Source organism: Oncorhynchus keta, unplaced genomic scaffold, assembly GCF_023373465.1.
Source record: "Oncorhynchus keta strain PuntledgeMale-10-30-2019 unplaced genomic scaffold, Oket_V2 Un_scaffold_17296_pilon_pilon, whole genome shotgun sequence".
NCBI lineage: Eukaryota > Metazoa > Chordata > Actinopteri > Salmoniformes > Salmonidae > Oncorhynchus > Oncorhynchus keta.
In genome coordinates, this window is record NW_026290819.1 from 72,501 (window position 1) to 88,748 (window position 16,248).

Sequence of the window (16,248 nt, forward strand, 5' to 3'; positions counted from 1 at the left end):
CAGACGGTACGCTTGTTGCAGCGGAGGCACACACCCACACAGAGCGAGCAACAATATTAATTAGAAATCCCACATGGTCTGTTTGCACAGGGCTGACGTTGATGATGTGGAATAGCACCACTGTAATGGCCTGCTCTAATCGCCCGCCTGGCTGCTCTGTTGGCAAACACAGGAGCACAACGTCCCCTCTCCTGGCCCTGATACCACTTCATATCACCACTATCCCTCCTTTCCCTCGCTCTTTACATCGTTCCCCCGGATTGCAATCAGGCCTTATTGTTAATTAGAATGGGAATCATTTTCCTAATGCCACACTGACTGGAGTCTAGACATACATGTAGATGGATGGGTAGAGGACGCAAAGCGGAGGAGGCTAAATCAATTTGCTCTAATTTGATTGGGTTGGATTAGCGGCCCAGCTACTGCAGTGAAACAACCACAGGGGCAGAATGAGTGGAAGGTAAATGTAGGAAAACTAAATGGCTCGATAGCAACCTGAAGGAGAGCCATCAAATATGATCAAATCTATTGAAAATCTCAAAGGTGTTGAGTCCCTGGGATGAGTCGTAACTTACTATTTTCACTACAAATGCACTCGCTCGCACACTCCCACACACACTCGCACACTCCCACACACACTCTCACACTCCCACACACACTCTCACACTCCCACACACACTCGCACACTCCCACACGCACTCTCACACTCCCACACACACTCACACTCCCACGCGCACTCGCACACTCCCACACGCACTCTCACACTCCCACACGCACTCTCACACTCCCACACGCACTCGCACACTCCCACACGCACTCGCACACTCCCACACGCACTCGCACACTCCCACACGCACTCGCACACTCCCACACGCACTCGCACACTCCCACACGCACTCGCACACTCCCACACGCACTCGCACACTCCCACACGCACTCGCACACTCCCACACGCACACTCCCGCACACTCCCACACACGCTCTCACACTCCCACCGCACACTCCCCACGCACACACGCACACTCCCACACGCATCGCACACTCCCACACGCACTCGCACACTCCCTCGCACACTCCCACACGCACTCTCACACTCCCACACGCACTCTCACACTCCCACACGCACTCTCACACTCCCACACGCACTCTCACACTCCCACACGCACTCTCACACTCCCACACGCACTCCCACACGCACACTCCCACACGCACTCTCACACTCCCACACGCACGCGCACACTCCCACACGCACGCGCACACTCCCACTCGCACTCTCGCACTCCCACACGCACTCTCACACTCCCACACGCACTCTCACACTCCCACACGCACTCTCACACTCCCACACGCACTCTCACACTCCCACACGCACTCTCACACTCCCACACGCACTTGCACACTCCCACACGCACTCGCACACTCCCACACGCACTCCCACACGCACACTCCCACACGCACTCTCACACTCCCACACGCACTCTCACACTCCCACACGCACTCGCACACTCCCACACGCACTCGCACACTCCCACACGCACTCGCACACTCCCACACGCACTCTCACACTCCCACACGCACGCGCACACTCCCACACGCACTCGCACACTCCCACACGCACTCGCACACTCCCACACGCACACTCCCACACGCACTCTCACACTCCCACACGCACTCTCACACTCCCACACGCACTCTCACACTCCCACACGCACTCTCACACTCCCACACGCACTCGCACACTCCCACACGCACTCGCACACTCCCACACGCACTCGCACACTCCCACACGCACTCGCACACTCCCACACGCACTCTCACACTCCCACACGCACTCTCACACTCCCACACGCACTCACTCACCTCAACACACGCACTCGCACACTCACACACGCACTCGCACACTCCCACACGCACTCGCACACTCCCACACGCACGCACTCCCACACGCACGCACCTCCCACACGCACTCTCACACTCCCACACGCACTCACACTCCCGCGCACACTCCACACTCCCACACGCACTCGCACACTCCCACACGCACTCTCACACTCCCACACGCACTCTCACACTCCCACACGCACTCTCACACTCCCACACGCACTCTCACCTCCCACGCACTCACACTGCGCACTCTCACACTCCCACACGCACTCGCACACTCCCACACGCACTCTCACACTCCCACACGCACTCGCACACTCCCCACACGCACCCACGCACGCACTCCCACACGCACTCCCACCCACACGCACTCTCCCACTCCCACGCGCACTCCCACTCACACTCCCACACGCACTCGCGCACTCCCTCACGCACTCCCACGCGCACTCGCACACGCCCACACGCACTTGCACACTCCCACCTCGCACACTCCCACACGCACTCTCACACTCCCACACGCACTCGCACACTCCCACACGCACTCGCACACTCCCACACGCACTCTCACACTCCCACACGCACTCTCACACTCCCACACGCACTCTCTCCCACACGCACTCTCACACTCCCACACGCACTCACACTCCCACGCGCACACTCCCACACGCACTCTCACACTCCCACACGCACTCTCGCACTCCCACACGCACTCTCGCACTCCCACACGCACTCTCGCACTCCCACACGCACTTGTGCGCACGCACCCACACGCACTCTGCACACTCCCACACGCACTCGCACACTCCCACACGCACTCTCACACTCCCACACGCACTCGCACTCTCCCACACGCACTCGCACACTCCCACACGCACTCGCACACTCCCACACGCACTCGCACACTCCCACACGCACTCTCACACTCCCACACGCACTGTCACTCTCCCACACGCACTCGCACTCTCCCACCACGCACTCGCACACTCCACGCACGCACTCCCACACTCCCACACGCACTCTCACACTCCCACACGCACGCGCACACTCCCACTCGCACACTCCCACTCCCACTCGCACACTCCCACACGCACTCGCACACTCCCACACGCACTCGCACACTCGCACACTCCCACACGCACTCTCACACACGCACTTGTGCACTCCCACACGCACTCTCACACTCCCACACGCACTCGCACACACCTGCACCTCCAGCACCGAGCTGAGCAGGTTTTCCTGATCATTGTGTATCTGCAGCACAGGCATCAATGAATGTGTTTGCGGAGGGTAATAGAATCAAAGTCAATCAGCAACGCTCCTAATTGCCCGACTATGTGCAGAGAAATCACATTAATACAGCTAATTAAGTGGATGGCAATAGGATGCCATGTAATTGGCAGGAAAACTAGGAGTCGCGTCAGAGAAACTGGTCCAAGTGTCAAGGAGTCATTCAGTTGTTAGTTTGTGGTGTGACTGATGTCATCTGATCACGTCATATTTATTCACACTGTTTAGTTGTAGGGGACCTTGGGTGATTAAATGCTATTTTATACTTAAAAATATATATTCAATGTTATCTTGACTGTATTCATCATCTTTCTTATGTGTGTTGTCTTGACCGTGCCCACGCGCACACACACCAACCGTACACACACACACAAACTCTGCTCTTCCCCCCCATGCTGTGCAACTGTGTTGTTGAGAGCCCCAGCTTCCCTTCTCTCCTCCTCCTCATCTCTTCTCACTTTCCTCTATCCTCTCCCTCTCATATCCTCTCCTTCTCTCCTCCTTCTCTCTCCTCCTCATCTCTTCTCACTTTCCTCTATCCTCTCCTTCTCTCCTTCTCTCTCCCCTCTCTCCCTTCTCTCCTCCCTCTTCTTCTCTCCTCTGTTTATGATGTGTGGATCAGATGGTGAAAGTTTCATGATGCACATGGAGTCTCAATTAGCTCCGTTAAGCTGTCTGTAGGCTGCGCTGGGCCGGGCTGCGCTGGGCCGGGCTCCGCTGGGCTGGGCTCCGCTGGGCCGAGTTGGGCCAGGCTGGGCCCTTGTTGCCTCTCCAGGGACCCCAGCTCAAGGGCTCTCTGGCGACTTGTTAAGCCGTGTTGAGAGCACTTGGCTTTGAATTGGCCTTTTGTTTGCCTCGTGCAAGAGGGAGGTGGTCCCGACAGCCTCTCAGGATGCTCCTTGCCTCTCAGCCCTCAAACACACACGCATAATCACACACACACATTATTAAAACACACACACACACAAAGTCTTGAACGTAATCACACACTCCTCCGCTTGGTTCAGAGTGGTCTTTGATTGTGTCACAGTGGGTGTGAGAGTCTGAGAGAGCTTTGTTTCTGCACATGGTCTCAGCCCTCATTCATGTTTGAGAGGGGTGACTGACCCCTACTCAGTGTGCTCCCTGTCTGAGATACACACACACTTCAGGGACTGCTGCCTTAAAGAAACCATCATTTTTAATGAGGACTACAGTCTTTTATTAGTTTAATATTGATCCTGTAAACACCAACTGTCAAGCCCACTGGAATCACAAACCTGTTATGTTGTCTCCAGGGACGGATGCTGCCAAGTAGCTTAACTCCTCCCTAATGACTCCTACATTTACATGTAGTTATGTTGTTCTAGGTAGCGAGGCCTGTACATATCAGAACTATGTAACCCACAACAATGCAGCTCTCTATTCTGAAGAAACCCCCATGTAGTTATGCTGTTCTAGGTAGCGAGGCCTGTACATATCAGAACTATGTAACCCACAACAATGCAGCTCTCTATTCTGAAGAAACCCCCATGTAGTTATGTTGTTCTAGGTAGCGAGGCCTGTACATATCAGAACTATGTAACCCACAACAATGCAGCTCTCTATTCTGAAGAAACCCCCTGTTCTAGGTAGCGAGGCCTGTACATATCAGAACTATGTAACCCACAACAATGCAGCTCTCTATTCTGAAGAAACCCCCTTGTCATTAGTTATAAAAACAAATCCCTATTTATCTGAAGGCGTTTATCTTGAATCTATACATGTGTATTGCTAGCAGACTGTCTCCCTGTCTGTCTCCTGTAGGACTACATGCAGAACGTCCATGGGAAGGAGATAGATCTGTTGAATCTATAAGTGTGTATTGCTAGCAGACTGTCTCCCTGTCTGTCTCCTGTAGGACTACATGCAGAACGTCCATGGGAAGGAGATAGATCTGTTGAATCTATAAGTGTGTATTGCTAGCAGACTGTCTCCCTGTCTGTCTCCTGTAGGACTACATGCAGAACGTCCATGGGAAGGAGATTGATCTGTTGAATCTATAAGTGTGTATTGCTAGCAGACTGTCTCCCTGTCTGTCTCCTGTAGGACTACATGCAGAACGTCCATGGGAAGGAGATTGATCTGTTGAATCTATAAGTGTGTATTGCTAGCAGACTGTCTCCCTGTCTGTCTCCTGTAGGACTACATGCAGAACGTCCATGGGAAGGAGATAGATCTGTTGAATCTATAAGTGTGTATTGCTAGCAGACTGTCTCCCTGTCTGTCTCCTGTAGGACTACATGCAGAACGTCCATGGGAAGGAGATAGATCTGTTGAGGACCACAGTGAAGGTCCCAGGGAAGAGGCCTCCCCGAGCGGTGTCTACCTGTGTCGCTGTCCCCAGCCCGAAGACAAACGGCCTGGCCAAGGACATGAGCAGTCTGCAGCTGGGACCTGGTGGCCCTGGTGAGAGACACACACACACACATAGACACCTCGTCCCACATACACACGTCCCTTGTGGGCCTTTATGGGCCCTGCAGTATTTTGTTGTAATTTACCTTCAACAAAAATAATCAAACAATGAACCATAAACCATACTGTTGAGGGGATGAATATACACACACGCACCTACCAACACACACGCACACGTACCTACCAACACACACGTACCTAGCAGACTGCACACTGTCTGTCTCCAACACACGCACACGTCCATGGGAAGGAGACAGACTGTTGAATCATACCTACCAACGCCCTGTCACGCACACGTATCCTACCAACACACACGCAGACACGTCCTACCAACACAGGACGACACGCATCTATAAGTACCAACTGTCACACGCACACGTACCAGAACGTCCATGGGAAGGAGACACGCACACGTACCTACTAACACACACGCACACGTCCTACCAACACACACGCACACATACCTGTTGAATCTATAAACACACACGCACACGCACCTACTGTCAACACACACGGACACGTCCATGGGAAGGAGACACACACGCACACGTACCTACCAGACACACACGCACACATACCTACACACACGCACACATGGGAAGGACACACACGCACACGCACCTACCAACACACACGCACACGTACCTACCAACACAACGCACACGTGAATCCTACCAAACACACACCACACACTGTTGAATCTATAAGTGTGTATTGCTAGCAGACTGTCTACCAACACACACGCACACGAGACCTACCAACACACACGCACACGCACCTACCAACACACACGCACACGTACCTGAAGGTCCCAGGGAACACACGCACACGCACCTACCAACACACACGCACACGCTCCTACCAACACACACGCACACGCACCTGAGAGACCAACACACACGCACACGTACCTACCAACACACACGCACACGCACCTACCAACACACACGCACACGTACCTACCAACACACACGCACACGCACCTACCAACACACACGCACACGTACCTACCAACACACACGCACACATACCTACCAACACACACGCACATACCTACCAACACACGCACACGCACCTACCAACACACACGCACACGCACCTACCAACACACACGCACACGTACCTACCAACACACACGCACACGCACCTACCAACACACACGCACACGTACCTACCAATACACACGCACCTACCAACACACACGCACACGTACCTACCAACACACACGCACACGTACCTACCAACACACACGCACCTACCAACACACACGCACACGTACCTACCAACACACACGCACACGTACCTACCAACACACACGCACACGTACCTACCAACACACACGCACACGTACCTACCAACACACACGCACACGTACCTACCAACACACACGCACACGCACCTACCAACACACACGCACACGCACCTACCAACACACACGCACACGTACCTACCAACACACACGCACACGTACCTACCAAACACACACGCACACATACCTACCACACACACACGCACACGTACCTACCAACACACACACACGCACACGTACCTACCAAACACACACACACGCACACGTACCTACCAACACACACGCACACGTACCTACCAACACACACGCACACGTACCTACCAACACACACGCACACGTACGTACCAACACACACGCACACAGACACACCCACCATCATGCACGCACACACACACACCCACCAACATGCACACACACAGACACACCCACCAACACACGCACACAGACACACCCACCAACACACACACACAGACACACCCACCAACATGCACACACACAGACACACCCACCAACATGCACACACCCACACAGACACACACACTCACAACGACACAACCATGCTCACACACAGGCGCACGGCTCCAGGAGGACCAAACTAATAGCATGAATATTCAGTGACCCATAATACATGTACTAATTACTGTCATGAATATTAATGCAATCAGAGTCCTCTCTCCACTCAGGCAGCTCTAGACATGAGCTGTAATGAGAGAAAGAGAGGTGAGGGAGGGAGGGAGGGAGGGAGGGAGACGGAGGAGAGAGAGACAAATGATTCACTCAGCTGTTAGGCCATGCACAGTTTGATTTCAGCAGAGGGCTGCTGGTCCAGTGTTACTTTGTGATCACTGTGTGTGTGTGTGTGTGATTCCTGTACATGCAAGTGTGTGTATGTTTGCGTGTTACTGCACATTTGCGCGTGTGTGTTTAGTATGTTTACAATCCACGGTCATGTCTCCAGTGGATACAGTGTACTGTATCAGTGTGTATTCTAGCAACAGCAGCAGCTTTAGGCTCTGGGCTAAGGTGGTGCTGTTCTCATCACACCCAGGCTTCGCTTCAACTTCACACTGAACACACACACACACACACACACACACACACCCTGCACTGAGGTAATTGACTGCGGTAAATGCGCGCTCCGCTCTGTTCGGCTCCGTTTACGGTCACATTAGCCTATTATAATGCTAATGCTAATGTGGAGCCCCCAGCACATCCAGATACATGTATTGAGCCAGGGGCCACAGTGAGGGAGGGCCCTTACTATGTCCCCTGTGGTGTGGCCTATTGCAGTAGACATAGCTGAATCCATTGTGTTGTTTGCTTTGGGGTCGAGGTTCAACTTGATTTATTAGGGGGTTCTCTTTAGTCAAAGGTGTAGCAGCAGGATTTCTTTATTCCATTTCATTTAGTTGTGTTGCCAGTCGGTCCTCATTGTAAACTAAGGAAAACTGAGCACTTTTCTTTCTAATGTAAACGTATTTGTAACCTTGAGTTGGTTTCAGTAAATGATGGAATATTCAACAAAAGATAAGTTTGACAAGTGACTGATAGACGTCCCGGTTTCTCCCTCGCTCTCCTTCAGGCTCTGTGACCAGTAGTTTGTCAGCCTCTCAGATGGCCAGTGGGATCAGCTTGGTGTCCTTTAACAGTCGTGGGGACGGCATGCACCAGAGATCCTACTCAGTCTCCTCCGCCGACCAATGGAGCGAGGCCACCGTCATCGCCAACTCAGGAGTCAGCACAGGTATGAGGAAACACACACACACACACACACCGTTAAGGAACCAGGTACTGGACTGAAAAGGAATCAGGCCACCCCCAGACCCAGTCTTTTCTTTCCCCCTGTCCATGGGTCCCAAATGGGCTCTGACATGGAGCTCCGCGGTGGGGAGCCTGCCTTAGTACAGGCAGCCTGAGAGCAGAGCTCCGCAGGGGGGCCCTTCTCCTCCTCCGCTGGGCCTTTCATTCGTCTTCCATTGATCTGCCTGCCAGGCCCCTAATGCTGTCTTAACTGTTTATCAAACTAATGGTCACTCAGAGACACACATTAGCAAGAACACATTTATCCTCACATGCACTGGGGGAATCTGGTGTGTGTGTGTGTGTGTGTGTGTGTGTGTGTGGGTGTGTGCGTGCGTGCGTGCTCTGGTCTTTGACTGACGCGCACACACACGGCCACACGCTCTCTGCCGCACGCTGAGACTGACAGCTGTCGGATCGAGGGTGTGTCGCCGTGACGATGAGTCTGAGTGACAGGTCCCCCGTGTGTGTTGGGCCCGTTGGCCCTGCGCTGCTCTCCTGAAATAACGTTTAAAGTTGTAAAACACTCTAATTACATTGGCTCCCAGGGGCCTCAATGCACACGCGCGCACACACACACACACACACACAGCTGATGCCCACACTAGTACCCTTCTGTCACCTCGTTCTCTCCTTTTGCCAACTGTGGGCAGCTTATGCAAGTCAGTTCAATTTCACTCAACTTTATTTGTACAGACATTTCTGTAAGGCCATTTATCAATGAACACAAACCGTTTCTTTTTAACGGCCAAATTAGAATGAGTGTGATTGACATCTGTGGATTGGGGATATGATGGAGGTTGACATCTGTGGATTGGGGATATGATGGAGGTTGACATCTGTGGATTGGGGATATGATGGAGGTTGACATCTGTGGATTGGGGATATGATGGAGGTTGACATCTGTGGATTGGGGATATGATGGAGGTTGACATCTGTGGATTGGGGATATGATGGAGGTTGACATCTGTGGATTGGGGATATGGTGGAGGTTGACATCTGTGGATTGGGGATATGATGGAGGTTGACATCTGTGGATTGGGGATATGATGGAGGTTGACATCTGTGGATTGGGGATATGATGGAGGTTGACATCTGTGGATTGGGGATATGATGGAGGTTGACATCTGTGGATTGGGGATATGATGGAGGTTGACATCTGTGGATTGGGGATATGATGGAGGTTGACATCTGTGGATTGGGGATATGATGAAGGTTGACATCTGTGGATTGGGGATATGATGGAGGTTGACATCTGTGGATTGGGGATATGATGGAGGTTGACATCTGTGGATTGGGGATATGATGGAGGTTGACATCTGTGGATTGGGGATATGATGGAGGTTGACATCTGTGGATTGGGGATATGATGGAGGTTGACATCTGTGGATTGGGGATATGATGGAGGTTGACATCTGTGGATTGGGGATATGATGAAGGTTGACATCTGTGGATTGGGGATATGATGGAGGTTGACATCTGTGGATTGGGGATATGATGGAGGTTGACATCTGTGGATTGGGGATATGATGGAGGTTGACATCTGTGGATTGGGGATATGGTGGAGGTTGACATCTGTGGATTGGGGATATGGTGGAGGTTGACATCTGTGGATTGGGGATATGGTGGAGGTTGACATCTGTGGATTGGGGATATGGTGGAGGTTGACATCTGTGGATTGGGGATATGATGGAGGTTGACATCTGTGGATTGGGGATATGATGAAGGTTGACATCTGTGGATTGGGGATATGATGAAGGTTGACATCTGTGGATTGGGGATATGATGGAGGTTGACATCTGTCAGTTTAACAAAGCTTCTGTTTAATCCAGCTAATTAACACCACATTAAAATCTGTGTATTTTTACAATTCCCATTCTATTACAGTATTCATTTATGCAGATCTAAAATAAAATGGGTGTCTAAAACATTGTGTGTCTGTGTATAACTGTGTGTGCATTGCGTGTCTGTGTTTAACTGTGTTAGTGGATGTTGGGGTCCTGGAGGCGTTGAGAGCTCTGTTCTGAGCTTGTCTGAAAGCATCAGGGCCCCTCAGCCTCTCTTTATATAAATAACCTTTACCCAGCCCCTTAACGAGCTTTACCCAACCCCTTAACGAGCCTTAACGAGGTGCCCCTCCTCTCTCTCCACTGTGTCGTGACTGGGATGAGTTGTGATAGCTGGATGACTAGTTGACCAGTGGCTCCAGGGCCTGAGAAGTCATCACCTTCTGCCCCCAGAGCCCAGCCCAATGAGAGCTCTCAGGGAGAAGAAAAGGAGGACGTCTTTGTAATTAGTTGTTCTGTAGTGGCCGTGGGCTTCTAAAGGGCTTGCTGCTATTTGCCCTCCTCTGTGGCCGTGGGCTTCTAAAGGGCTTGCTGCTATTTGCCCTCCTCTGTGGCCGTGGGCTTCTAAAGGGCTTGCTGCTATTTGCCCTCCTCTGTGGCCGTGGGCTTCTTCTCCTCTGTTTGGGGCGTGGTTGCTTCTACAATAGTCTGCTGCTATTTGAGAGCTTCTAAAACCCTTGGCCGTATCTATTTGCCCCCACAGGGCTTTCACCAGGCCTTGAACAATAGTCTGCTGCTTTGAGACTGTCTTCATACGAACCCTTTATCTAAACCCCACACCTTTTACACCAGGCCTTGTGTCTGTTTTTAATCAGATCACATTATATTCTCTCTGCTCCTATCTACTCATGTATAATATTCATTTGCTGACGTGATGATTCACAGGAAGACAAGTCCCTTCAATCTAGACCTGTCATTCCTAGTGCTCCACAGACAGTAATGAGTCCTATTGGTGGAGGGACCTAGTGCTCCACAGACAGTAATGAGTCCTATTGGTGGAGGGACCTAGTGCTCCACAGACAGTAATGAGTCCTATTGGTGGAGGGACCTAGTGCTCCACAGACAGTAATGAGTCCTATTGGTGGAGGGACCTAGTGCTCCACAGACAGTAATGAGTCCTATTGGTGGAGGGACCTAGTGCTCCACAGACAGTAATGAGTCCTATTGGTGGAGGGACCTAGTGCTCCACAGACAGTAATGAGTCCTATTGGTGGAGGGACCTAGTGCTCCACAGACAGTAATGAGTCCTATTGGTGGAGGGACCTAGTGCTCCACAGAGTCCTATTGGTGGAGGGACCTAGTGCTCCACAGACAGTAATGAGTCCTATTGGTGGAGGGACCTAGTGCTCCACAGACAGTAATGAGTCCTATTGGTGGAGGGACCTAGTGCTCCACAGACAGTAATGAGTCCTATTGGTGGAGGGACCTAGTGCTCCACAGACAGTAATGAGTCCTATTGGTGGAGGGACCTAGTGCTCCACAGACAGTAATGAGTCCTATTGGTGGAGGGACCTAGTGCTCCACAGACAGTAATGAATTGGTGGAGGGACCTTGCTCCACAGACAGTAATAGTCCTATTTGGAGGGACCTAGTGCTCCACAGACTAATGAGTCCCTATTGGTGGAGGGACCTAGTTCCACAGACAGTAATGAGTCCTATTGGTGGAGGGACCTAGTGCTCCACAGACAGTAATGAGTCCTATTGGTGGAGGGACCTAGTGCTCCACAGACAGTAATGAGTCCTATTGGTGGAGGGACCTAGTGCTCCACAGACAGTAATGAGTCCTATTGGTGGAGGGACCTAGTGCTCCACAGACAGTAATGAGTCCTATTGGTGGAGGGACCTAGTGCTCCACAGACAGTAATGAGTCCTGGAGGGACCTAGTGCTCCACAGACAGTAATGAGTCCTATTGGTGGAGGGACCTAGTGCTCCACAGACTGGAGGGACCAGTCCTATTTGGAGGGACCTAGTGCTCCACAGACAGTAATGAGTCCTATTGGTGGAGGGACCTAGTGCTCCACAGACAGTAATGAGTCCTATTGGTGGAGGGACCTAGTGCTCCACAGACAGTAATGAGTCCTATTGGTCGAGGGGTGGAGGGACCTAGTGCTCCACAGACAGTAATGAGTCCTATTGCTGGAGGGACCTAGTGCTCCACAGACAGTAATGAGTCCTATTGGTGGAGGGACCTAGTGCTCCACAGACAGTAATGAGTCCTATTGGTGGAGGGACCTAGTGCTCCACAGACAGTAATGAGTCCTATTGGTGGAGGGACCTAGTGCTCCACAGACAGTAATGAGTCCTATTGGTGGAGGGACCTAGTGCTCCACAGACTGTGGTCCTATTGGTGGAGGGACCTAGTGCTCCACAGACAGTAATGAGTCCTATTGGTGGAGGGACCTAGTGCTCCACAGACAGTTTGAGTCCCTCCTCTGTGGAGGGACCTGTGCTCCACAGGGAGTCCTATTGGTGGAGGGACCTGCGCCACAGACATGAGTCCTATTGGTGGATTAGTGCTCCCAGACAGTAATGAGTCCTATTGGTGGAGGGACCTAGTCTCCACAGACAGTAATGAGTCCTATTGGTGGAGGGACCTAGTGCTCCACAGACAGTAATGAGTCCTATTGGTGGAGGGCCCTCCTCTAGCGAGACAGTAATGAGTCCTATTGGTGGAGGGACCTAGTGCTCCACAGACAGTAATGAGTCCTATTGGTGGAGGGACCTAGTGCTCCAGCCCAGACAGTAATGAGTCCTATTGGTGGAGGGACCTAGTGCTCCACAGACAGTAATGAGTCCTATTGGTGGAGGGACCTAGTGCTCCTGTGAGTCCTATTGGTGGAGGGCTAGTGCTCCACAGACAGTAATGAGTCCTATTGGTGCAGGGAAGGAGTCCTATTGGTGGAGGGACCTAGTGCTCCACAGACAGTAATGAGTCCTATTGGTGGAGGGACCTGTGCTCCACAGACACAATGAGTTGTGGAGGGACCTAGTTCCACAGACAGTAATGAGTCCTATTGGTGGAGGGACCTAGTGCTCCACAGACAGTAATGAGTCCTATTGGTGGAGGGACCTAGTGCTCCACAGACAGTAATGAGTCCTATTGGTGGAGGGACCTAGTGCTCCACAGACAGTAATGAGTCCTATTGGTGGAGGGACCTAGTGCGCCACAGACAGTAATGAGTCCTATTGGTGGAGGGACCTAGTGCTCCACAGACAGTGTCCTGGTGGAGGGACCTAGTGCTCCACAGACAGTAATGAGTCCTATTGGTGGAGGGACCTAGTGCGCCACAGACAGTTGAGTCCTATTGGTGGAGGGACCTTGCCCTCCTCCTATTGGTGGAGGGACCTAGTGCTCCACAGACAGTAATGAGTCCATTTGGAGGGACCTAGTGCTCCACAGACAGTAATGAGTCCTATTGGTGGAGGGACCTAGTGCTCCACAGACTGAGTCCCTTGAGAGGAGGGACCTAGTGCTCCACAGACAGTAATGAGTCCTATTGGTGGAGGGACCTAGTGCTCCACAGACAGTAATGAGTCCTATTGGTGGAGGGACCTAGTGCTCCACAGACAGTAATGAGTCCTATTGGTGGAGGGACCTAGTGCTCCACAGACAGTAATGAGTCCTATTGGTGGAGGGACCTAGTGCTCCACAGACAGTAATGAGTCCTATTGGTGGAGGGACCTAGTGCTCCACAGACAGTAATGAGTCCTATTGGTTGTGCTGGAGTCCTATTGGTGGAGGGACCTAGTGCTCCACAGACAGTAATGAGTCCTATTGGTGGAGGGACCTAGTGCTCCACAGACAGTAATGAGTCCTATTGGTGGAGGGACCTAGTGCTCCACAGACAGTAATGAGTCCTATTGGTGGAGGGACCTAGTGCTCCACAGACAGTAATGAGTCCTATTGGTGGAGGGACCTAGTGCTCCACAGACAGTAATGAGTCCTATTGGTGGAGGGACCTAGTGCTCCACAGACAGTAATGAGTCCTATTGGTGGAGGGACCTAGTGCTCCACAGACAGTAATGAGTCCTATTGGTGGAGGGACCTAGTGCTCCACAGACAGTAATGAGTCCTATTGGTGGAGGGACCTAGTGCTCCACAGACAGTAATGAGTCCTATTGGTGGAGGGACCTAGTGCTCCACAGACAGTAATGAGTCCTATTGGTGGAGGGACCTAGTGCTCCACAGACAGTAATGAGTCCTATTGGTGGAGGGACCTAGTGCTCCACAGACAGTAATGAGTCCTATTGGTGGAGGGACCTAGTGCTCCACAGACAGTAATGAGTCCTATTGGTGGAGGGACCTAGTGCTCCACAGACAGTAATGAGTCCTATTGGTGGAGGGACCTAGTGCTCCACAGACAGTAATGAGTCCTATTGGTGGAGGGACCTAGTGCTCCACAGACAGTAATGAGTCCTATTGGTGGAGGGACCTAGTGCTCCACAGACAGGAGTCCTATTGGTGGAGGGACCTAGTGCTCCACAGACAGTAATGAGTCCTATTGGTGGAGGGACCTAGTGCTCCACAGACAGTAATGAGTCCTATTGGTGGAGGGACCTAGTGCTCCACAGACAGTAATGAGTCCTATTGGTGGAGGGACCTAGTGCTCCACAGACAGTAATGAGTCCTATTGGTGGAGGGATTGCGCCACAGACAGTGAGGAGGGACCTAGTGCTCCACAGACAGTAATGAGTCCTATTGGTGGAGGGACCTAGTGCGCCACAGACAGTAATGAGTCCTATTGGTGCTCCACAGGGACCTAGTGCTCCACAGACAGTAATGAGTCCTATTGGTGGAGGGACCTAGTGCTCCACAGACAGTAATGAGTCCTATTGGTGGAGGGACCTAGTGCTCCACAGACAGTAATGAGTCCTATTGGTGGAGGGACCTAGTGCGCCACAGACAGTAATGAGTCCTATTGGTGGAGGGACCTAGTGCTCCACAGACAGTAATGAGTCCTATTGGTGGAGGGACCTAGTGCTCCACAGACAGTAATGAGTCCTATTGGTGGAGGGACCTAGTGCTCCACAGACAGTAATGAGTCCTATTGGTGGAGGGACCTAGTGCTCCACAGACAGTAATGAGTCCTATTGGTGGAGGGACCTAGTGCTCCACAGACAGTAATGAGTCCTATTGGTGGAGGGACCTAGTGCTCCACAGACAGTAATGAGTCCTATTGGTGGAGGGACCTAGTGCTCCACAGACAGTAATGAGTCCTATTGGTGGAGGGACCTAGTGCTCCACAGACAGTAATGAGTCCTATTGGTGGAGGGACCTAGTGCTCCACAGACAGTAATGAGTCCTATTGGTGGAGGGACCTAGTGCTCCACAGACAGTAATGAGTCCTATTGGTGGAGGGACCTAGTGCTCCACAGACAGTAATGAGTCCTATTGGAGAATGAGAGAAGAGATGAAGACATCCACACACTAGAAGCCCTGTAGCCAGTAAGTGGAGCTGAGGACGGGAGAGGACAGCTGCAGGGTTGTTAGTGTGTGGATATGTGTCCTTTCTCCAGTTAAATAAATATAGGATGGTTATGACATCGATGGCCTCTGGTCTGTTTGCTACTCTCAGTGAACACGCCCCCTTTATCCTCTCTGCATTGAGCTGCCGTTTCCCCTTAATGATGGAACAATGGGAGAGGTAATACTAATGAGTGTCTGTTTCATTAGGAGGCTGTTG

The 16,248-nt window shown here is 51.9% G+C and overlaps 1 protein-coding gene across 1 annotated transcript in view; it reads left to right on the forward strand.

The window, feature by feature from the left end:
* The window catches only part of LOC127927685 (arf-GAP with GTPase, ANK repeat and PH domain-containing protein 1-like), a 176,070-nt gene that overhangs the window by 69,954 nt on the left and 89,868 nt on the right, over window positions 1-16,248 (forward strand). The window contains exons 8-9 of the mRNA XM_052514363.1: window positions 5,427-5,598; window positions 8,499-8,660. Coding sequence (XP_052370323.1) covers window positions 5,427-5,598; window positions 8,499-8,660 — 334 coding nt within the window. The remainder of the gene's footprint in view (window positions 1-5,426; window positions 5,599-8,498; window positions 8,661-16,248) is intronic.